The sequence below is a fragment of the Anolis carolinensis genome, unplaced genomic scaffold (assembly GCF_035594765.1).
Source record: "Anolis carolinensis isolate JA03-04 unplaced genomic scaffold, rAnoCar3.1.pri scaffold_15, whole genome shotgun sequence".
NCBI lineage: Eukaryota > Metazoa > Chordata > Lepidosauria > Squamata > Dactyloidae > Anolis > Anolis carolinensis.
The window spans coordinates 3,982,140-4,007,024 of record NW_026943826.1 but is presented as its reverse complement, the minus strand read 5'-3'; the positions used below and the strand labels follow the sequence as shown (position 1 = coordinate 4,007,024).

Genomic DNA, 24,885 nt, shown 5'->3' with positions numbered 1-24,885 from the left:
TTTATCCAATTGCTGCCAGTTTAGAGGGCTAATCTCTGCCCACTTGGTTGCCTAGCAACCAAGGGACAGCCAGGCTTCAGTTCGGGGACAGGCAGATTTAGGCCTCACTTAGGCTTCTTCCACAGATTATCTAATTTGCACTGGATTATATGGCAGTGTAGACTCAAGGCCCTTCAACACAGCTATATAACCCATTTATAATCTTAGATTATCTGCTTGGCACTGGATTATCTTGACTCCACACTGCCATATAATCCACTTCAGTGTGCATTTTATACAGCTGTGAAGAAGGGGCCTCATATAATCCACTTCTAAGCAGATAATATAAGATTATCAATATACAGTAGACTCTCACTTATCCAACATAAACAGGCCGGCAGGATAAGTGAATATGTTGGATAATAAGAAGGGATTCAAGAAAAGCCGATTAAACATCAAATTAGGTAATCGTTATACAAATTAAGCACCAAAACATCATGTTATACAACAAATTTGACAGAAAAAGTAGTTCCATGCGCAGTAATGCTATGTAATAATTACAGTAGAGTCTCACTTATCCAACGCATTTTTGTAGTCAATGCTTTCAATATATCGTGATATTTTGGTGCTAAATTCATAAATACAGTAATTACTACATAGCATTACTGTGGATTGAACTACTTTTTCTGCCAAATGTGTTGTCTAACATGATGTTTTGGTACTTAATTTGTAAAATTATAACTTAATTTGATGTTTAATAGGCTTATCCTTAATCCCTCCTTATTATCCAACATATTCGCTTATCCAACGTTCTGCCGGCCCGTTTATGTTGGATAAGTGAGACTCTACTGTACTGTATTTACAAATTTACCACTAAAATATCACAATGAATTTAAAACACTGACTACAAAAACATTGATTATGAAAAGGCAGGCTGCGTTGGATAATCCAGAACATTGTATAAGCGAATGTTGGATAAGTGAGATTGTACTTTAATATGAAATAATTACTGGGATACAATAATGCAGAACAATATAATCTCTAAAACCAGGACAGTAAATAAACAGGGGAATTCCACACAGGAAACAATCAGGACCAGCTAACACCTCCCAACCAAGTATTCCCATCATCGAAGTCTGGCAAATCCTCTGTTTTCTCAGGGCCACAGACATTAGAAGCACATAAAATATCGCAAACAACACCACTCTGAAAACAAGGAAATTCCAGACAGGAAACAATCAGGGCCAGCTAAAACCTCCCAACAAAAAATTCACTCAGGGAGAAAACAGCCAGGCTTTAAAGCTGCAAGGCCATTACATCCTAATCATTTTTCCTAATTGCAGCATTCATACTTGCCTCCAACAGACAAAAAAACCAATCAGAAATATTGTATATTCACAACCTTTAGGAAATAATATCCCCTGATTGTTAAAGCGCTGAGCTGCTGAACTTCTGGACCGAAAGGCCGCAGGTTTGAATTGGGGGAGCGGAGAGAGCCCCCACTGTTAGCCCCAGCTTCTGCCAACCCAGAAGTTCAAAAACATGCAAATGTGAGTGCATCAATAGGTACTGCTCCGGCGGGAAGGTAATGCCGCTCCATGCAGTCATCCCACATGACCTTGGAGGAGTCTACGGACAACGCCGGCTCTTCGGCTTAGAAATGGAGATGAGCACCAACCCCCAGAGTCAGACATTTCTGGACTTAATGTCAGGAGAAAACCTTTACCCTTTACCTTAACTACCACCAATTCCTCAATACTTTATTTTCAATACCACCAGACTTCACCACAGCAACGCGTGGCCGGGCACAGCTAGTTGTAATATAATATAATAATATAATATAATAATAGGTTTGTTGTATGACTTTCGGGCTGTGTGGCCATGTTCCAGAAGTATTCTCTCCTGACGTTTCGCCCACATCTATGGCAGGCATCCTCAGAGGTTGTGAGGTATAATATAATATAATAAGAATACAATATAATATAATAATGTAATCTATATATATAAAATTGTAAAGTGCATTTGCTATGGAATGAACAACAAAACCACTGAACCCAATCACACCAAATTTGGCCACAAAAGACATAGTTGATAATATAATAATACACTCTGTATGGAAAACACTCTATTTCACAATGGGATATAATAATGTAATATAATATAATGTAATCTAATCTAAATCCATAATAAAAGCGAAAACCCATATGTGTGTATGTGGCACAGGTATCCATTTACGTAAGCTTTACAGGTTATAGTGAGCGCCACATCCCAGAGTTCCTTTCTCTCTCGGTGTAGAATTTGCATGATCCCGCCCACTCCCTCTCCCTTAACCCTTTCCTACTATTCTCACACAGCAAACAGAGGAATTGATCAGCAACGGAAAATACTGGAGGGGGTTGGGGGACTGACTCAACAGGGTGGAAGTTGTAGTTCACCTTGCATCAACACATTTGGCACACAGATCCCCCGGGGAATTGACCTTGATTTGTAGGAGTTGTAGTTCACCTACATCCAGAGAAACTAGGACCCTCACTAGCAATGGACTGGGACCAAACTTGGCACAGAGAAGCCCCATGAACATACTGCAGGGGTTTGTGGATGCAAAGATGTTATTATTATATATTTTATATCCACTGCCACCAGTTATTAAAGATGTCTTGTTTAAACGCTGCCACCAGATGTTAAGGGGATTATCAACTCTTGCCACTACTATTGGAAGATTTAGCCACTGGCTACTTAGAGAGGAGACATTTTAAATTTTGTTTTTCTTTCTTCTTGTTGTTTATTCTTAATGTGTGTATATATGATAGAGACTGAGATGTTTGAAGGAAAAGAACAATAACACGTTTATTGAGGCACAAGCTTAATAGTTACAATTCTCACTTAGAGGCACTTTCCTTAACAGTTGCAATAACAGAATGAGGTGATTCAAACTTCCTAAAATGTCACTTCTTTCTCCACTTCTTTCTATACTGCTTTAACTGCTTTTACCCTGTGAATTACAAACACAGACTATCTGTTCCTTATCTGGAAACAGACTACCTTAAAATAAGTCACCAAACTTATTTTAAAATTGACTCAAAAATCAAACATTTGAGCCACCCTGATCCCTCAACCAGAATCAGTCTCCCGGTACCTCATAAGGGCACCGACTCTAAAAACTAACCTTCCCTATGGTTCTCTGACCACAGACTGACTGCTTTTTAAAACATTCCCTCCTTTTTCTCCAAACGGTGGTTGGCTCCGTCCCCTTCTCCATGACAACCACTCATGAGAGCAGAGTAACTGAAATACTGACTCTAAAACTTACCCTTTTAAACATAGTTAAACATGACTTTTAAATCACAATTAAACATGACATCTGTAAACTAAAAAATTCACACTTCTTTACAGTGGGCATTGCCCTTGTGTTTGGGGAGTTGTAGTTCACCTGCACCCAGAGAGCACTGAATCCAGTCAGTGTCGGATCTGGACCAAACTTGGTACACAGACCCAACATGGTCAACCGTCCTGGGTCTTGTCAAAAGCCAGCCATTGGAATAGCCTTGAATTAGGGTCACAGGTTCGAATCCCTGCTCAACTCTGGCTGTTGCTGAGCATGATGCACACCTTCAAGGCTGGGCCTTGAGCCAGGACACAAATCTGCTTCCTCGTTTACACAGCATGAGCCACTCCTCCTGCTCTGGGACCGTTTCCTCGTTCCCGAAACAAGAGGAAGAAGTTTGGAGTCGAAAGAGTTCTCAATGTCTTGCTTGCCTTGACTCTCCATTCCATCGTCCTGGCCCTTCATCTGAACCCCATGTCTTCCTTTGGAGTGGCCCACTTACCCAGGTAAGTCTACCACATTGGCACTTGGGTTCCAAGTTCGGACTAAAACCCAGAACGGATCCAGCCCCCAAAGAGGTAGTAATTGTTCGAATTCAACCCCACCCTGCCCAAGTCTCAAGTCCTCAGTGAGGAACAAGTTAGTTAGCTTAGAATAGGCTGAGAGATTCTCTTCGCCCCTTCTCTCCTCTCTGTTTCTGCTCTCATTCTGATTGGTTGTGTAGAATTGATATTTTCCTACTGCAATCCTTTCCTTTTGACTTTTGCATCTGAGTGTGTGTTGTGTGCATTGGGATCACTCTCTGCTTGTGTGTCAGGAGAGATGTAGTGCTTAGAGATTTTTCCCTCTCCTTGAAATCCTAGAAGAGATGGAGCTCTAGAGTAGCTAGGACCAAGTTCTTCCCTGTGAATTGTTTTGTAAACACACCTTTTGTGGTTGTAAAGACAGAACTCTGGACCTTTGCCTCCTCAGCATTCAATTCTTTACAGCCACATGGCACTTCACGCTCTGCTTGCTGTGAGCTGAATGCTCAACTTTTCTTTCCAGACTTTTTCTTAGGTGTTTTGAAATAATAAAGTGTTGTTCATGATTTATTTTTTTGTAAACACACCTTTTGTGATTGTAAAGACACAACTCTGGACCTTTGCCTCCTCAGCCCTGAATTCTTTACAGCCACATGGCACTTCACGCTCTGCTTGCTGTGAGCTGAATGCCCAACTTTTCTTTCCAGACTTTTTCTTAGGTGTTTTGAAATAATAAAGTGTTGTTCTTCATGATTTTTTTTTGTAAACACACCTTTTGTGATTGTAAAGACACGACTCTGGACCTTTGTCTCCTCAGCTATTAATTCTTTACAGCCACATGGCACTTCATGCTCTGCTTGCTGTAAGCTGAATCCTCAATTTTTCTTTCCTGACTTTTTCTTAGGTGTTTTGAAATAATAAAGTGTTGTTCTTCATGACCTTTTTTTGTAAACACACCTTTTGTGATTGTAAAAACACAACTCTGGACCTTGGCCTCCTCGGCCCTCAATTCTTTACAGCCACATGGCACTTCACGCTCTGCTTGCTGTGAGCTGAATGCCCAACTTTTCTTTCCAGACTTTTTCTTAGGTGTTTTGAAATAATAAAGTGTTGTTCTTCATGATTTATTTATTTGTCGTGTCAGAAGCCAATCGAGGGTACAAGTTGTAATGTATTTGAAAGCACAAAGTTTTTTAAAACAACAACAACAACTAGCATACAAAGTTTTTTAAAAAGAACAGCAACAAAAACAACAACAACAACTTGGCATGATACTAAATGTCCTTTAACCAGTAGCTGGCCACTTGGTGTAGAATGGATTTTTTTCAACTGCAGGCCTTTACTTTTGACTTCTACTTTTGCATCTGTGCGGTGTGTATTGAAATCACTCTCTGCTTGTGCATCAGGAGAGATTTAGTGTTTAGATATTGTTCCTTCTCTTTGAAACCCACAAAGAGATGGAGTTATAGAGTAGCTAGGACCCAGACCTTCCCTATGAAGAAATGTATATATTATTTTTCGTAAACAAACCTTTTGTGATTGTAAAGACAGAGCTAATTATTATATATATATATATATATATATATATATATATATATATATATAATGATAAAGTTGTTTGCGCAGTGACTATAACAACAAAACTAAACATCCCAGAAATACAAAATTTGGCAACACAATGCAAAAGGCTTGCCTCCAGGTTACAACAACACAACCACACCACAAAACCACAATCCAGACCCACAAAACTCACAACAACGCATCATGCAATAACAACACAACTAAACGCCCCAGAAATACAAAACTTGGCAACACAATGCAAAAGCCTTGCCTCCCAGTTGTAACAACACAACCACACCACAAAACCACACAGGACCCACAAAACTCACAACAACGCATTGTGACTGTAACAACACAACTAAACGCCCCAGAAATACGAAACTTGGCAACACAATGCAAAAGCCTTCCCTCCAGGTTGTAACAACACAACCACACCACAAAACCACAATCCGGACCCATAAAACTCACAATAACGCATCGTGACTATAACAACACAACTAAACGCCCCAGAAATACGTAACTTGGCACACAACTAAACGCCCCAGAAATACAAAACTTAACAACACAACGCAAAAGCCTTGCCTCCCGGTTGTAACAACACAACCACACCACAAAACCACAATCCGGACCCACAAAACTCACAACAATGCATTGTGACTATAACAACACAACTAAACGTCCCAGAAATACGAAACTTGGCACACAACTAAACGCCCCAGAAATATAAAACTTGACAACACAACACAAAAACCTTGCCTCCCGGTTGAAACAACACAACCACACCACAAAACCACAATCCAGACCCACAAAACTCACAACAACGCATCGTGACTATAACACAACTAAACGCCCCAGAAATACAAAACTTGGCAAAAAAATGCAAAAGCCTTGCCTCCCGGTTGTAAGAACACAACCACACCACAAAACCACACCGGACCCACAAAACTCACAACAACGCATCATGACTATAACAACACAACTAAATGCCCCAGAAATACGAAACTTGGCAACACAACACAAAAGCCTTCCCTCCCGATTGTAACAACACAACCACACCACAAAACCACAATCCGGACCCACAAAACTCACAACAATGCATCGTGACTATAACAACACAACTAAATGCCCCAGAAATACAAAACTTGGCACACAACTAAATGCCCCAGAAATACAAAACTTGGCAACACAACACAAAAGCCTTGCCTCTCAGTTGTAACAACACAACCACACCACAAAACCACAATCCGGACCCACAAAACTCACAACAACACATTGTGACTATAACAAATACAAAATTTAACAACACAACTCATCCACCTCCCCAATCCCTACATTCACACTTGGCCTCCAAAAAAAATTACAATAATAACAATGACAACAACAACAACAACAACAATAAGAATCAACACCATCACAGGCAAGAAACAGCCAGGCACTGAGGCTGAGAGGCCAGTCAGTGCTACACTGGGCCTCCAAAAAACAATACAGTAGCATCTAACTTATCCAACCTTCATGACCACTACAACAACAACAATAATAATAAACACCTACACAGGCAAAACAAAAAAAAGACTATTGTACCACAATAAAAATATAAACCGCACTCAGCAGAATCAGACATTACAATTAACAACAAACCAAAGACAACAGGGATCTCAAGCAATTATCAATCAACACAAAAATTGAAGAAGGTAACAGACTTCAAATACTACTACTAATGTGAGTATAAAGAAGGGTGGAGGTCACAGCATCAATACAACCTAATGTAGACTGACCAACACCACCAGACTAAGCCACAGCAACGCGTGGCCGGGCACAGCTAGTATATATATATATAAATGTAATGTGCGTTTTACTATGGAGTAAACAACAAAACCACTGAACCAAATCACACCAAATTTGGCCACAAAAGACATAGTAATCCAAAATATGTCTTTCAAACAATAAAATCTAGAAAAATAAAGTCCAAATTAGAGAACCAGGAAAAGCCGTTTTTTTACTAGCTGCCAGTTAGAAGGGTAGGCCTTGCCCACTTTGTCTCCTAGCAACCAACTCAGTCACAATGGAGCTCAGGACCTCTTCACTCGGTCCTCTTCCACACTGCCTATAAAATGGCCAGACGTTGAGGCTGCAAGGCTATTCACTGCTATTCCACCCGGTCAACACATAATTCCCATAAGCCACAGCAACGCGTGGCCGGGCACAGCTAGTAAATAATAATAAAACTTTATTTATAACCCGCTTCCATCTCCCCAAGGGGACTCGTAGCGGTTCACATGGGGACCAAGCCCAATCAACAGATAAGACAACATGACAACAGCATATATAATTAAAACAATAACAGTAAAGACTGGATGTTGATGGACTGGGTGGACCTACTGTTTGAAAGCATGTTGGAACATCCAAGTTGTTGGAAGTTGCAGTTAAGATATCTTTGCATTCCTCACCAGGTTTCTTTACTAATAACAACAGCAACAACAACAACAACAACAACAACAACACACCCTCTTGAACTGCCATGGCCTAATGCTCTGCAGTCCTGGAACTAGCAGTTGGATTCTGGGAGTCGAACTCCCAAAAGATCTGGAGAACCTCTAGTTTTGAATGCATTGTTTCTTAGCAAAGTCTTCTATTTCTACTTCATCATGTTTTGGTGGACCATTAATGATAGTATAGATTCCAAACTCATCTGATCTTTGGTCCGTGGTTTCTTTCCCATCCCTCCCCATTTCCCCCCCACCAGTTGGATGCGATCCCTTCTGTGGAAGAAAGCAACCATCAAAAACCTCCCAGAGGAGCTCCTCCTCGACATCCTCTCTCTGGTCCCGAAGAAGGACTTGGTCCTCAGCTGCTGCCGGGTTTGCTCTCACTGGAGGGATCTGGTGGACCTCCCTATGATTTGGAAGCGCAAGTGCCGGCGGATGGGCTTCTGCCTGGAGGAGTCGGATAGTGACCTCCCAGACTGGAGGTCCTTCTACTTCCAACAGAGCCAGAGGAACCTGGTCAAGAAACCCTGCAGAGAAGGTGGGTCCTGTCTCTCCAAAGATCTCCAGATCTTCCATAGAAGCATCTTAGAGATCTAATTGAAAGGTTTCCAGATCTTCCATTAAGACCCCTTGGAGACTCATTGAAAGATCTCCAGATATTCAAATGATATCCCTTGGAGACTTACTGAAGACTTACTCCAGGTCTTCCATAAAGACACATTGAAGACTTAATTGAAAGATCTCCAGGTTTTCCATAGGGGTCCCTTGAGGACTCATTGAAAGATCTCCAGATCTTCCATAGAGACACCTTGAAAACTTAATGGAAAGATCTCCAGATCGTCCATTAAGATCCCTTGAAGACCCATTGAAAGATCTCCAGATCTTCCATTGATATCCCTTGGAGACTTATTGAAAGATATCCAGATCTTCCATTAAGATCCCTTGAAGACCCATTGAAAGATCTCCAGATCTTCCATTGATATCCCTTGGAGACTAATTGAAAGATCTCAAGGTCTTCCATAGAGACATCTTGGAGATTCATTGAAAGATCTCCATGTCTTCCACAGGGATCCCTTGAAGATGAATTCATAGATCTCCTCAGCTTCCATAGTGGCACCTTAAAGACTCATTGAAAGATCTCCAGATCTTCCGTAATGATCTCTTAAAGACTCACTGAAAAATCACCAGATCTTTCATAGAGGCAGCTTAGAGAGTCATTGAAATATCTCAAGATCTTCCATAGAGGCATCTTGGAATTCCAGTTAGATAGATAATGCACTGCTAGACAGGAATGCATTGGCTGTAACCCCATTGTATAATACTGCTGGAAAATACGATTCTAATGGACATGTGGTCACACACCTACTGAAGGGTTAAGTAAGTGGCCATGTGGAACTTCAACACACTTATTGAAAGATCTCCAGATCCTCAGTGGACTTTCCACCCCTTTATGAGATTTTAGAGATAGGGTTCGGTGCCGTGGGCCTCTCCTTTGATGTTTGGAGTATAACCCATCTGTTTTTGGTCTGCATTTGAGAATCAACAGGGATGGAAACTCTTCTTTTTTATTTGGGACCTTTTGATAGATTTCTTTGATTTCTGGGAATTGACGAACCAGCCTCATTGGGATGTCTCCAGAGACCTGTCAGGTGAGTCGGGAGGATGCGTCCAGTTCTCTGAAGCGTGTCCGAAGATTCCCTGTCCGCCGCAGGAGGTCCAGAGATGCTTTGTTTTTAGCAGTACGGGTTGGCGTCAGTGCGGGATGAAGCGGCAGCGGATTACTTTGCGGGAGGAAGGCTACTCAGACCAGCTGATGGACGAATCCAGGCCCAAAATAATCATGAAAGACTGGTGAGTTCCGGAGAAGAAGGACCACGACAGATCCCCAAACATAATATGTCCATATTGTCGTGTAGTGTTGAATGTTGAGTCCTGGGTTTGAATGCCCACTCAGCCGTGGAAACCTAATGCTTCCTTCTATTTCTCCGTCTCCAAAATAGGCACTATTACACCTGGAATTGTCCGAGTAGCCAACTCCATGTGAAGCTGCTGTCGGCTGGATTGGAGGTCCTCCAAGAATGCACCCTACCAAAGAATTATAATGGTGATTGGTGGAATGAGGTACAGCTATAGATGTGATATTATATATGATAATATAGCATAATTTCAGCCAATGGAGAATAATGACTATATTATTATTTAACTAGCTGTGCCCGGCCACGCGTTGCTGTGTCTTATGGGAATGCTTTGTTGGCCAGGTGGAATAGCAGTGAATAGCCTTGCAACCTCAAAAGCCTGAACCCTAGCTGTATCCCAGCATCATTGTGGTCGAGGGGGTTGCTAGGAGATGAAGTGGGTGGGGCCTAAAAGGGGCAGGGCTTACCCTTCTGACCAGCAACCAGGGTTGAAAACGGCTCTTCCTCATTCTCTAGTTTGGATTTTATTTTCCAGGTTTTTTGTTTGAAAGACATAGCTTGAATGACTATGCCTTTTGTGGCCAAATTTGGTGTGATTTGGTCCAGTGGTTTTGTTGTTTACTCAGTCCTACAAACGTACATTACATTTTTATATATATAGATAGGTAAAGGTTTCCCCTGACGTTAAGTCCAGTCGTGTCCAACTCTGTGGGTTGGTACTCATCTCCATTTCTAAGCCAAAGAGCCAGCGTTGTCCGTAGACACCTCTAAGGTCATGTGGCCACAGGCATGACTACATGTAGCGCTGTTACCTTCCCACCGGAGCAGTACCTATTGATCTACTCACGCTCTGTGGGTTGGTGCTCATCTCCATTTCTAAGCCGAAGAGCCAGTGTTGTCCATAGACACCTCCAAGGTCATGTGGCCATAGGCATGACTACATGGAGCGCCCTTACCTTCCCGCCAGAGCAGTCCCTATTGATCTACTCACACTCTGGGGGTTGGTGCTCATCTCCATTTCTAAGCCGAAGAGCTGGAGCTGTCTGTAGACACCTCCAAGGTCATGACTGTGCAGAGTGTCATTACCTTCCCGCCGGAGCGGTACCTATTGATCTACTCACCTTTGCATGTTTTCGAACTGCTGGCAGAAGCTGGAGCTAACAGCGGGCACTCACCCCGCTCCCCGGATTTGAACCTGCAACCCCTAACATATTCCAACAAAAGATTCCCTCAGGCAGAAATCAGCCAGGCTTTGAAGCTGAAAGGCCATTACATGCTAGTCATTCTGGCTCATTGTAGCATGTCAGCTCACCACAGCCGCTCCTGAATGAACACACGAGACTCTCTGTGGTATCACCAGGAACTTTTACTGTAGGAAACATGAACATCAGAAAAGCCAAGAATGGGAGGCTCCGGCCAACCCTCCTTTATATACCCTCCCCCTCATTTGAACAGTCTCTTCCCGCTCAGTAAAACCCCGCGCAAATTCCCCGCCAAGACCATCAGCCGTTTCTCCTCCGAGTCCTGGGACGCAGGTGTCTTATCAATGTCAGTGACCCTGAAACTCAGAGCCACATCCAGGCTCTAGTAGCAGGGTTCTGACATGGCGTCCTCCTCCCCTTCGTCCTGGAAGGAAAAGATTAAACACAACTATTGTTCTCCGCTGTCCAGAGTTCCTTTATACTTTTTTAACAGGCTGCAATGGAATACCGGGTGTACCTTTCCTAGGTCCTTTGGTAGCCTCAGCTCATAGGTCACTTCGTTTATTCTTTTTGCTACCCTGAATGGCCCTATATAGCGTGGAGCCAATTTCTTGGATGGGAACCCCAATTTCAGGTTTTTTGTGCTCAGCCAAACCAGATCTCCTTCGCCCAATTTGTCCCCCTCTCGGCGCCTACGATCCGCAAAGAGCTTGTACTTCTTTTGTGTTTCCCGCAATGCCTCTACCACGGTTTGCCACCCTTGCTTGATTTTGGCCGGCCATTCCTCGTCGGTCTGGCCCTCCCCTTCCTTCCACTCGGGTAGCCTGGGGAAAGGTGCCACCTCCTGTCCGTATACTATTTCGAATGGGGCACGACCTGTGGCCGAATGTACGGCCCCGTTAAAAGCCATCTCAGCAAACGGAAGAAGGTCCGCCCAATCATCCTGTCTATAATTGGTGTACATCCTTAAGAATTGGCACAGTGTCTGTTGGGTACGTTCGACCCCCCCGTTGGTCGCGGGATGAAAGGCCGAGCTCAGGTTCCTTTCTGCTCCTAACAGCTGTAAGAATTTTCCCCAAAATTTTGCAGTAAATTGGACTCCCCGGTCACTAATTATCTTGTCGGGACACCCATGTAGGCGATATACATGCTTCACATACAAATCAGCAAGTTTTTCAGCTGAAGGGAGTTTTGGCAGAGCCACAAAGTGTGCCTGTTTTGAGAATAGGTCCAATATTGTCCAAATGTATCTGTGGCCTCTGCTGGGGGGTAGTTCGCCTACAAAATCCATGGCTACGCATTCCCATGGCCTCATGGGCTCCACCACCTTCTGCAATAGCCCCTGGGGCTTCCCCGGTGGTGTTTTTCCCTCTGCACATAATTCACACTGCGTGACGTATCCCCTGGCGTCTTTCCTCATTCCGGGCCACCAGCATTGTTTGGCCAACAGTTTAATAGTCCTGGTGGGGCCTAGATGACCCGCACCCTTGTTATCATGGTACTTCCTTAACATTTCTCGTCTTAAACATTCAGGAATATACAATTTCTTATTTACAAACACCAAATCCCCACACAATTCTCCCTTTTCTTTGTTTGTTTGTAACCATTTGTCCATTCCATACGCTCGCTTCAACTCTTCCTCCCATATTTCTCCTCCCCCCGTGGAAATGGCAGTACGTTTGTTTTCTTTGGCCGCTTGTGCTCGAGTTAGTACTGCCAGGCCCCATTGCTTATCAAGAAAAATACTCCCTTCAGATTCCTGAATTCCTCCCCCGTGCTGAGGCATCCGAGAGAGAGCGTCAGCGAGTATATTATGTTTCCCCTGGAAGAACCTGAGTCTGAAATCAAAACGGCTGAAATATTGGGCCCATCTAATTTGCTTCGCTGATAGTTTACGAGGGGATCTTAGATACTGTAAATTTCTATGGTCAGTCCACACCTCAAACGGTGTTCCACTTCCTTCCAGAAAGTGTCTCCAGCACTCTAGTGCTTTTAGAATCGCTAAGGCTTCTCTCTCCCAAATCGGCCAGTTTTTTTCTGTATCGCTAAACTTTTTTGACAGATAGCCACATGGCTTCAGGTTCCCCCCCTCGTCTTTCTGTAGCAGAACTGCCCCATATGCCCGGTCTGACGCATCGCAATGTAATACAAAGGCTTTAGACATATCAGGGTGCTGTAGGACAGGCTCCTCAGTAAAACGCTTTTTAAGGGCTTCGAAAGCTTCCTGGCATTCTATTGTCCAGGTCAGTTTGGCCCCTGGGGCCTTCACTTTGGCTGTTTCTCCCCTACCTTTAGTCTTTAACAAATCCGTTAATGGCAAAGTGAGGCGCGCAAAGTCCTTGATAAATGTTCTATAGAAGTTTGCGAACCCTAGGAAGGATTGCAGCTGCTTCCGTGTTTTGGGGGCTTCCCACCCCCTCACGTCTTCTACCTTCGCAGGGTCCATCGCCACTCCCTGGGAGGAAATCCTATACCCCAGAAAGTCTATCTGGTCTTTATTGAACTCGCACTTGGCAAGCTTCGCATACAGTTTTGCTTCTCTCAACTTTTGCAGGACTTCCCTGACTAGTTCTATGTGTTGCTCCTTAGTCCGAGATACTAACAATATGTCATCTAAAAAAACAAAGACTCCCTTGTACAACAATGGATGCAACACTTCGTTGATTAATTGCATGAACGCGGCGCCTCCGCCGCACAAACCGAAAGGGAGCACACGATAATTGAATAATCCGAATGCACAGGAGAAGGCCGTCTTCCACCTGTCCTCTGGTTTAATCTGCAATTTATGGTACGCTTCAATTAAGTCCAATTTAGTGAATATCTGTCCCTCCGATAACTGGGCGATCAAGTCCTTCACTAAAGGTAGGGGGTATTTATTTCCAGAGCTGATTGCATTCAGGCCCCTGTAGTCAATGCAGAGCCTCAGCGTTTGGTCCTTTTTGCGCCTGAACAACACAGGCGCCCCTAGAGGGGAATTTGAAGGCTCTATGAAACCCCTCGCTAGGTTTTTATCAATGTATTTTCTCAGTTCCTCCTTTTCCCTAGCCGACATTGGGTATATTTTTGCCTTAGGAAGCTCTGCTCCTGGGACTAGCTCTATCTTCACTTCAACTCTCCGCTTCGGTGGGAAACTGTCTGCTTCCTTCTCATCAAATACGTCCACAAAATCCCGATACTCTGGGGGTAATTTATCTGCCAGTTCTGCTATCCTGATAGAGTCTTCCTCCCCCCTTTTCCCCGGCTCCCTTTCCACTTCCTGGCTCCCTCCTTCCAACTTCATCCTGAAGATCATGCTCTTATCCTCCCAGTTGATTTGCGGGTTGGCCTGCCCCAGCCATGGCATGCCTAGTATAACATTATAGCTGGCTATTTGTGATATCACAAATGACACCTTTCCTTCCCAACTCCCTATCTTACACTTTACATCTTCGGCACTGTACTTAGCTAATGATCCCGATGCTGTGGATCCGTCCAACTGCGAAAAAGCTATTGGGGATTCTAGGTTCGTTCTTTCGCATCCCAATCCCTCGGCTAATTCAGGGGAGATGATGTTCCTGGAACATCCACAATCCACAAATGCTTTGCAGGTTGCTTGTTTGCTGCCACTTTCCAGCTGAATGGGGACCACTATCATGGCTTTGTCCTGACTTACCAACCCCCCCGAGTGGTGCCTCATCGGTGGTTCTTCCTCGGCGCGTTTCCCTGCCACGGCTCTTGGTTTGGGCGGGCCTCCGCCTTCCCCTTTTCTCTGCCAGCACTCGGCAGCCCTGTGGCCCAAACGGCCGCACACGAAGCAGCCCCTCCTGCTGGTGCTCACGTTCCCTGTCGGCTCCGTTCTCCTCCCGGCTGGGGTTGATCCCTCCTTCCGGCTCCCCTCTTTCATCTGCGGCCGCTGCTGTAGCCCTCCTCGGTGCCTCCTCGCCTGGGCCAGCGATGTCTCGATGCGCCCCGCCAGCTGAATCCATCCGCGCAGTGTGTCAGGCTCATCACGATGCACCGCCCAGGAGAGGATCTCCCGCCTGAGCCCCTCTTTGAAGAGTTCTATCTTTGTCACTGCAGACCATTCCGGCACCTTTTCAGCGAGGCATTGGAACTCCTCCGCATACTCAGATACCGACCTCTGCCCCTGGGAGACGGTCTTCAACTCCTCCCTCGCCCGGATCTGCTCCAGTGGATCTCGGAAACGGGTCTCCAGGGCCCCCATAAAGCGTCGGAGTGACCCCAGACATGGGTCGCGCCGCGCGTGTAGTTGAACGTACCAGCTGGCCGCTCCCCTCTTCAACACTGCACCAATGGCCCGTACCCGGCTGGATTCCGTTCTAAAAGTGTGGGCATTGTCCTCCATATAGCCCCTCACCGTGGTCAGGAAAAAATCCAGTTCAGAGGACTCTCCCCCAAACTCGATCCTTAGTTCCTCTCGTCTCGGTAGGGGTCCCTGTGGTGGCAATCCCCAATTCTCCGCCCGTCGCAAGCCCCCTTGCGGGCCAGTGGGCCCCGCTGCTGCTTCCCTTTGTCCTGTGCCACGCCCGGCATTCGCCAGGGGCACCAGGGTCTCAGTTGGGAGCGTAGCCGGGATTCTCGGAGGCTTTTCCCCTTCGTCGTCACTCTCCTCCACCCGCGTCAGGCTCGTTTGGATCTTGGGCCGGGCACCGGGCTCCTTTCGCATTTCCCTTCCCTTCGGTGCTGGGAGGTCTGCAAAGCCCTGGCTGCTTCCCATGCTCACGTCCCACATTGAGCTAGCCCGGAGTTCCCTTCCTCGCTCCGGCTCCGCCAAAACCGCCAGGCGCTCCATCGCCCTCGACATCACTGCCAGGGTGGTCTCCATCGCCGACATCCTCTCCTCCAGAAACACCATCTTTTGCGGACCTGGGGAAGGTGAACCTTCCTCTCCTCCGGTGCTATCTCCCCGCACCACTCCGCGCCTCTGGGTTACCCCATTTGGCTGGGCATAAGCGGTGGATGACGCCAGGGCCGCCAGCTGGTGGAACTCAGCGTCCGTCTCGGGAGTGGCCCTTTCCGACCTTCCTCCTCCGGCGCCCAAGAGCTCTTCATCCTCCACTTGCATGTTACACCTCACCGCTACAGCGGGATGGTGTCCGTATTCTTGGCTTAGTGTCAGCTCACCACAGCCGCTCCTGAATGAACACACGAGACTCTCTGTGGTATCACCAGGAACTTTTACTGTAGGAAACATGAACATCAGAAAAGCCAAGAATGGGAGGCTCCGGCCAACCCTCCTTTATATACCCTCCCCCTCATTTGAACAGTCTCTTCCCGCTCAGTAAAACCCCGCGCAAATTCCCCGCCAAGACCATCAGCCGTTTCTCCTCCGAGTCCTGGGACGCAGGTGTCTTATCAATGTCAGTGACCCTGAAACTCAGAGCCACATCCAGGCTCTAGTAGCAGGGTTCTGACAGTAGCATTTATACTTGCCTCCAACCGACAAAAAAAAAAAAAAGAACAACCAGAAATATTGTATATTCACAAGCTTTAGGAGATAACATATACTAACTACCACCAATTTCTCAGTACTTTATTTCCCATACCACCATACTTCGCCACAGGTTGCTGGCAGGGTACCGCTAGTCTATATACAATAGAGTCTCACTTATCCAACATAAACGGGCCGGCAGAATGTTGGATAAGCGAATATGTTGGATAATAAGGAGAGATTAAAAAGAAGCCTATTCAACATCAAATTAGGTTATGATTTTACAAAGTAAGCCCCAAAACATCATGTTATACAACAAATTTGACAGAAAAAGTAGTTCAATACACAGCAATGCTATGTAGTAATTACTGTATTGATGAATTTAGCACCAAAATATCACGATGTATTGAAAACATTAACTACAAAAATCCGTTGGATAATCCAGAACGTTGGATAAGTGAGTGTTGGATAAGTGAGACTCTACTGTGTGTGTGTGTGTGTGTGTATATATATATGTAATGTACGTTTGTAGGACTGAGTAAACAACAAAACCACTGAACCAAATCACACCAAATTTAGCCACAAAAGACATAGTCATCCAATCTATGTCTTTCAAACAAAAAACCCTGGAAAATAAAGTCCAAACTAGAGAACGAGGAAGAGCTGTTTTCAACCCTGGTTGCTGGTCAGAAAGGTAAGCTTTGCCCCCTTTAGGCCCCGCCCACTTCATCTCCTAGCAACCCCCTCGGCCACAATGGCTCCAGGATACAGCCAGCCTTCAGGCTTTTGAGGCTGCAAGGCTATTCACTGCTATTCCACCTGGGCAACAAAGTATTCCCATAAGCCACAGCAACATGTGGCCGGGCACAGCTAGTATGTGTGTATGTGTGTGTGTGTGTGTGTGTGTGTGTGTGTGTGTGTGTGTATATATATATATACTGCATATATATATATGCAGTCATGCCCGTGGCCACATGACCTTGGAGATGTCTATGACAACACCGGCTCTTTGGCTTAGAAATGGAGATGATCACCAACCCAGAGTCAGACATGTACGTTTGTAGGACTGAGTAAACAACAAAACCACTGGACCAAATCACACCAAATTTGGCCACAATACACCAACACAGTAGGCTCCGCTGTAATTAATGATCTCGGGATTCACACCCACCTCATGCTTTCTGTGTATTTCATGTTTCCAGGTTTCACACACTTTTGAGAGCTACCCTCCCGGCGTCCATCACATCAATGTGAAGCATATCGTGCAACGGAGTGATTTAGTCAAAATCACCGGCACCAGCGTGTCAACGCTGAAGAAACAAGCGGAAGGAGCCGCCACCACTGATGGACTGGGTGCTTTGCGGATTCCTTGGGCCAGACACCCTTTCTTTCCCTCGACTTTCCAAAGGTAAACCCACCAAAAACCCAGAAAGGGTCTTGCATTGTGGAATCATAGAATCATAGAATAGTAGAGTTGGAAGAGACCTCATGGGCCATCCAGTCCAACCCCCTGCCAAGAAGCAGGAAATCGCATTCAAAGCACCCCCGACAGATGGCCATCCAGCCTCTGCTTAAAAGCCTCCAAAGAAGGAGCCTCCACCACGGCCCCGGGGAGAGAGTTCCACTGTCGAACAGCCTTTCTCACAGTGAGGAAGTTCTTCCTGATGTTCAGATGGAATCTCCTTTCTTGTAGTTTGAAGCCATTGTTCCGTGTCCTAGTCTGCAGGGCAGCAGAAAACAAGCTTGCTCCCTCCTCCCCATGACTTCCCTTCACGTATTTGTATCATGTCTCCTCTCAGCCTTCTCTTCTGCAGGCTAAACATGCCCAGCTCTTTAAGCCGCTCCTCATAGGGCTTGTTCTCCAGACCCTTAATAATTTTAGTCGCCCTCCTCTGGACGCTTTCCAGTTTGTCGACATCTCCCTTCAATTGCGGTGCCCAGAATTGGACACAGTGTGATTCCAGGTGTGGTCTGACCAAGGCAGAATAGATGGGATCATGACTTCCCTGGATCTAGACGCTATTCCCCTATTGATGCAGGCCAGAATCCCATTGGCTTTTTTAGCTGCTGCATCACATTGTTGGCTCATGTTTAACTTGTTGTCCACGAGGACTCCAAGTTCTTTTTCGCACACACTGCTGTCAAGCCAGCATCCCCCATTCTGTATCTTTGATTTCCATTTTTTCTGCCGAAGTGAAGTATCTTGCATTTGTCCCTGTTGAACTTCATTTTGTTAGTTTCGGCCCATCTCTCTAGTCTGTCAAGATCATTTTGAATTCTGTTCCTGTCTTCTGGAGTGTTGGCTATCCCTCCCAGTTTGGTGTCGTCTGCAAACTTGATGATCGTGCCTTCTAACCCTTCGTCTAAGTCGTTAATAAAGATGTTGAACAGAACCGGGCCCAGGACGGAGCCCTGCTTGTGGGGCTCCACTCGTGACTTCTTTCCATGATGAAGACGATGCATTGGTGAGCACCCTTTGGGTTCGTTCGCTTAGCCAATTACAGATCCACCTAACCGTAGTTTTGTCTAGCCCACATTTTACTAGTTTGTTTGCCAGAAGGTCGTGGGGGACTTTGTCGAAGGCCTTACTGAAATCCAGGTACGCTACATCCACAGCATTCCCTGTATCAACCCAACTCGTAACTCTATTGAAAAAAGAGATCAGATTAGTCTGGCATGACTTGTTTTTGGTAAATCCATGTTGACTATTAGCAATGACCGCATTTGTTTCTTAGTGTTCGCAGACCACTTCCTTAATTATCTTTTCCAGAATCTTGCCTGGTATCGATGTGAGGCTGACCGGACGGTAATTGTTTGGGTCGTTCTTTTTTCCCTTCTTGAAGATAGGGACCACATTCGCCCTCCTCCAATCTGCTGGGACTTCTCCCATTCTCCAAGAACTCTTGAAGATAATTGCCAGTGGTTCTGAAATAACTTCCGCTAGTTCCTTCAATACTCTTGGATGTAGCTGATCTGGCCCTGGGGACTTGAATTCGTTTGGAGAGGCCAGGTGTTCCTGGACAACTTGTTTCCCTATTTGGGGTTGGATTTCCCCAAATCCTTCGTCCATTCCATGTTGCTGAGGTTGAAGATGGCTTTCTTTTTGTGAGAAGGCCAAGGCAAAGAAGGCATTAAGCAGTTCTGCCTTTTCCCTGTCCCCTGTCACCATCACCCCATCTTCTCCTTGCAGTGGCCCTATAGCCTCCTTGTTCTTCCTTTTTCTACCAATGTAAGCAAAAAAGCATTTTTGTTGTTTTTTATGTCCCTGGCAAGCCTGAGCTCATTTTGCGCTTTAGCCTTGCGAACCTTTTCCCTACAGGAGTTGGCTATACATTTGAATTCTTCTTTGGTGATTTCTCCCCTTTTCCACTTCTTGTGCATGTCACTTTTGAGCTTTAGCTCAGTTAGAAGTTCTTTGGACATCCATTCTGGCTTCTTTGCACTTGTCTTATTTTTCTTCTTTGTTGGCACTGTTTGCATTTGCGCCTTGAGTATTTCACTTTTGAAAAACTCCCATCCATCCTTAACTCCCTTGTTTTTTAATATTGGCGTCCATGGAATGCCGCTCAGCAATTCCTTCATTTTTTGGAAGTCAGCTCTCTTAAAGTCCAGAATGTGTGTTTGACTTGTCTTAGTTTCAGCCTTCCTTTGTATTGCAAACTGCAAGAGCACATGGTCACTTGCCCCTAAGGATCCAACCACTTCCAACTGTATTGATCAGGTCTTCCACATTTGTTAAGATTAGATCAAGAGTAGCCAATCCCCTTGTTGCCTCTTCTACCTTCTGGACCATAAAATTGTCTGCAAGGCAAATGAGGAATTTGTTAGACTTTGTACTCTTGACTGAGTTTGTTTTCCAACAGATATCGGGATAATTGAAATCGCCCATGACTACTATATCTCTTCTTTGTGCCTGTTTGGTCAGCTGTTGACAGAAGGCTTCATCAAGTCCTTCATCCTGACTCGGAGGTCTATACACCCACAACAAGATCTTTTTGAGTCCCGGTTCCCTTGATTCTTATCCAGATGCTTTCAAGCTGATTTCCTGGATTACAGTCTTGCATTTCATCTGCAATGTAACTGTTTTTGACATATAAATCTACTTCCCCTCTTCTCCCTTTTGTTCTATTTCTGTGAAAGAGGTTATAGCCCTCAATGGCTACATTCCAGTGATGGGAGTCATCCCACCAGGTTTCAGTGATGCCTATGACATCGTATGTGTGGTGCTGTGCTAAGAGTTGGAGTTCGTCATGCTTATTTCCCATGCTCTGTGCATTAGTGTAAAGACATGTAAGCCCCTGTGACCTCCCCTTGAGCTGTTTATTTCTGATTATTGTGCTCTCTGTACTTGGTCCTTGCTGTGTTTGTGCAGCCCTCCGTTTAGCCTTTCGGCGGTTCCCTATGGTCATGGGTAATATAGTGTTCGCCAGGCTGTTGTTCCCCTCCCCCAGTGGATCTAGTTTAAAGTGCGCCTGATGAGGTTTGTGAGTCTGTGTGCAAAAAGATGTTTTCCTACTTGTGTGAGATGCACCCCATCACTTGCCAGTAGGTCATCCTCCTGGAAGAGTAGACCATGGTCAAGGAATCCAAAATGCTCCTCTTGACACCATTTTCTGAGCCAGTTATTTACCTGTACTATTTTTCCAGCCTATGTAGAGCCGTGTCCTACAACGGGGAGGAGGGATGAAAAGATCACATGTACATTATACAGTTTTAGCTTTGTTCCCAGAGCTTGAAAATCATTTGTGATCTTTTGAAAAGTATGCCTAGCGGTGTCATTGGTTCCTACATGAATCAATATAAGGTGGTGATGGGGCTTTAGGAGCCTGCTGAGCCTCTGAGTGATATGGTGTATTTTTGCCCCCGGAAGGCAGCATGTTTCTCGAGCCATCCCATCCGGTCTGGAAATGATGGCTTCTGTTCCTCTAAGGAGGGAGTCACCTACTACCAAGACCTGTTTCCTTTGAGGGTTGACAGGGTCCCTTTTGTGCAAGACAGTGTGTATGTCCCCTGAAGAGTGTTCCTGTGGAAGTGAATCATGTAGGTATAAAGTGTTGTCCTCCTCCTCAACATCCCCAGTGCATTCATCAATGACAATCCATTGAGATACATCCGAGAGCCCATCACTCTCCCAAGGATGTTCCTGTTGCTCCTGGTCTACGATTGGGGATGGAGCATTTGCATGATTACATAAGTGTGAATGTGGTGATGCGCTGTCCCCGTCAGGGCTATCCTCTGCGCATTGATCAAGGGTGGCCCACTGAGTGGTATCTAAGAAACTGTGGTCCTCCACGAGATGTATTTCCTGATTGTATGTTAGTGGTGTAAGAATTTCGAATCTGTTGTGTAAATCCAGCTGAGCAGAGGAGTTCTGCGGAGGCTGCCTGGTCCTGTGTCTCTTTGTATGGGTGACCTCCTTCCAAGCCTGAGGGTTGTCTACCTTTGAGTTGATCTCCCCATAAAGTTCCTGATCATGGTGGTGTTGGTGTGATGCAGGCTGCAGATCTACAGCAGCGTGTTGTGCAGTGTCCAAGAAGAGCTCGAGTGCCTGAAATGTTCTTAAGGGTCTTAATACGGTGCTCGAGCTGTTGGATCATCTGCTCCATCAGAGTCATCTGTTTGCATTTGGAGCAGATGTAGTTGACTAGTTTTTGTGTGAAAAACCGGAACATGATGGGAATGTTTTGCTTTTGTTGCATCTCTTGGTGAGTGTTAATACTATTAGTATTAGTATTGTTGTGTCTTTATTATTATTATTGTTATTATTATTATTAACATTGAGGCTGGGAGTCAGGGTTGCTTTGCTTGTGCTTTTGGTGCACAAAGGCAGAAGGGGGTTAGACTAAATGGCCCAAAGAGTATCTTCCAACCCTCATTATTATTATTGTTATTATTATTGTAGTTGTTATTGTTGTTTGGTGGCCAACTATAGTCCAGCCCCCAATGGTCTGAGAGATCATGAACGCCCACCCCCACCCCCAGTCTAAAAGGTTTGGGGACCCCCGAGAGGACCTATACTACAAATCTCTTACTTTTTGCTCTGTCTCCCATAGCAAAGTCCAAGTTCTTTACGGCGGGACAGATTTGTTCAACTACAAGGTCCGGAAGACCTTCAACAACGACATGTTGCTGGCCTTCAGCAGCAGCAGTTGCATCGCTGTCCTGGCCTATATCCTCGCTTCTTGCTCCGGTGAGTTGCAATTATATTTGTACTAGCTTGGGGACCCGGAGGTGCCCGGGTTATTTGAAAAAGGCATTATTTGTCTTTGAATGTTATGTATTCTCAGTTTGGAGTGGGTGAACTACAATTCACAGAATCGTGGGCCAATCCTCCCCAAACCCTGCCAGTATTCAAAGTTGGCCATTTTGGGTCTGTGTACCAAGTGTGGTCCAGATCTGTCATTGGCTGGGTTCAGTGCTCTTTGGATGCAGGTGAACTACAACTCGCAAATTCAAGGCCCATTCCCACAAGCCCTGCAGTATGTTCAGTTGGTCTTGAGGCTTCTCTGTGCGAAGTTTGGTCCTGGTCCATTGTCGGTGGGGGTCACTGTTTCTCTGGATGCAGGTGAACTACAACTCCCAAAATCAAGGCCCATTCCCACAAGCCCTGCAGTATGTTCAGTTGGTCTTGAGGCTTCTCTGTGCGAAGTTTGGTCCTGGTCCATCATCGGTGGGGTTCAATTGCAGGTGAACTATACATCCCAGTACTTACTACTCCCAAATGTCCAGGCCAATTCCTCTCAAAACCCACCATTATTCAAATCTGGGCCTATCGGGTCTGCATGGCAAGTTTGGTCCAGACCCATCATTGTTTGGGTTCATAGCGTGTTTGGGTTCATAGCGTGTTTGGGTGTAGGTGAACTACAACTCCTCTAAATTCCACAGTAGGAGTCACAGTGCTCTGATTTGATGCAGGGTGAACTACAACTTCCAACATGTGCAGTCAATCCCCCAAACTCCTCCAGTAAATGTAAATAAAATCACATTCATTCAACAATAGGTTCAACTTGCGAGTTGCTCTAAGTCGGACGCATCCATTCTTTGCACATTCGTCCTCATTCTTTCTCTCTCCTCCAGTCTTCCTCTCGTTCTTTGAGATTCCTAGTATCGGACTCAGCTGCCTGGTGGCCCTTTTCCTCTACCATGTGGTCTTTGGGATCCAATATTTGGGAATCCTGAACGGAGTGGCGGTTTTTGTGATTGTCGGGATCGGTAAGTTGAGTTACCCTTCCTAGTAATCACCCAGCAAATCTTTCGGGGATTGTGGGTGCTGAAGTACAGTTTCTTTGCTCTAAGATATAGATTCAAGGTCCTGGGAGACATAGAGCTCTAGGATTTAGATCCAAGTCCCTGGGAGACATAGTGCTCTAGGATATAGATGTTATCGAGACCGCAATTAGCCCAGATCTGCCCTGTGAGGGAGATCCGACCGCTCCGAGGAGGAGGGAACGAGCCTTGGCGAGCCGTCAGGGAGGCAGAAAATAACCCGGAATATAAATTTACCTGAGATCGAAAGGAAAAGACTCTGCCAAGTTGAAGGAAAAAACTGCCAAAGTGTTTATTTAGCGATTCAGCTGAACGGACATCGAGCAGCGATAGATCGACATGCAAGATGTAACGATACATTGGAAATAAAGCCATTTTATACATTTTACAAGTTTGAATATTTGAACTTCCCTCCCCGTCCCTCTGCTCATCTGGCTGCTGATAGGTCGAGGGTGTCACACTAGGCGGGAGCTAGGCTTCCCGCTCTGCATCCTGGCCAATGAGGGACAACCTTCGCCTCTGCCAGGGCCAATCGGGTTGGGGAAGGCGGGAGTCAACTAGACAATGGGTTCTGGTGAATGAATCATTGGGGTTATCTTATGCAAAAGCGACCACCTGAGGCTAGCGCCTTCCAAGATAATCTTAAGATTATTGCTGTTTTTGAATAGGGTCATTTGGGTTGTCCGGGGTCCTTTACGCACGTACACTGTTCATGAATACCTTGAGGTATGGCGGAGATGTCAGTTTATATTGACACTATGGGAGTACGGAGACAGGACCAGTGGGGAGTCTTCCTTTTGGCTCCCCAGGGGTCCAGGATGGGATTGTGGTCAACATTACCATATGAAATCTTATCACCCGTGGGGCTGCTCCGATTTAGGGGTCAATCTCTGGCTATGGGCCATGCAGTTGCAAAATAGATTAAATCTTTTTGGTGACAGTTTACCTTCTTATATGTGTGAAGCCCAGAATTTTAGGGTGAGGGAATGCAGGAATTTCCAGGGGTTAGCTAGAGTTCAGACTTGATTAATTGATTAAAATATACTAGGGGATATAGAAAATCATATCTTATCAATTTCCACCCAAAATTGCCGAAAAATATACTGAATATTAGCGTTTATAGCTTATTTTCCTTTCCTGCGCTAATAGTGCACGGCGGGAGGCGATTTAGGCAAAGAACGCAATTTGACAGTCAG

At 45.4% G+C, this 24,885-nt stretch overlaps 2 protein-coding genes across 2 annotated transcripts; one reads left to right on the top strand and one right to left on the bottom strand.

The window, feature by feature from the left end:
• Window positions 1-3,576: 3,576 nt before the first annotated feature.
• Window positions 3,577-24,793, top strand: LOC107983900 (F-box only protein 44). The gene is made up of 7 exons (XM_062965965.1): window positions 3,577-3,810; window positions 8,132-8,421; window positions 9,395-9,725; window positions 9,875-9,995; window positions 17,626-17,831; window positions 22,477-22,613; window positions 23,501-24,793. Exons 1-7 carry the CDS (start codon window positions 3,779-3,781, stop codon window positions 23,656-23,658), a joined length of 1,275 nt encoding a protein of 424 aa, XP_062822035.1. The 5' UTR covers window positions 3,577-3,778; the 3' UTR covers window positions 23,659-24,793.
• Window positions 11,139-16,416, bottom strand: LOC134294440 (uncharacterized). Its single transcript, XM_062965503.1, has 2 exons — window positions 14,645-16,416; window positions 11,139-11,416 (listed from the first exon to the last, which is right to left on the bottom strand). Exons 1-2 carry the CDS (start codon window positions 16,190-16,192, stop codon window positions 11,375-11,377), a joined length of 1,590 nt encoding a protein of 529 aa, XP_062821573.1. The 5' UTR covers window positions 16,193-16,416; the 3' UTR covers window positions 11,139-11,374.
• Window positions 24,794-24,885: the final 92 nt, after the last annotated feature.

Excerpts from the sequence above, each read along its gene's own strand:
- LOC134294440 (XM_062965503.1), bottom strand. The coding sequence starts at position 16,192 with ATGTTCATGTTTCCTACAGTAAAAGTTCCTGGTGATACCACAGAGAGT. Across the intron at positions 11,417-14,644 it reads GGCACCACTCGGGGGGGTTG|GACGAAGGGGAGGAGGACGC; the intron begins GTAAGTCAGGAC and ends TTTTCCTTCCAG.
- LOC107983900 (XM_062965965.1), top strand. The coding sequence starts at position 3,779 with ATGTCTTCCTTTGGAGTGGCCCACTTACCCAG. Across the intron at positions 17,832-22,476 it reads TTTCCCTCGACTTTCCAAAG|CAAAGTCCAAGTTCTTTACG; the intron begins GTAAACCCACCA and ends TGTCTCCCATAG. Across the intron at positions 22,614-23,500 it reads TATCCTCGCTTCTTGCTCCG|TCTTCCTCTCGTTCTTTGAG; the intron begins GTGAGTTGCAAT and ends TCTCTCCTCCAG.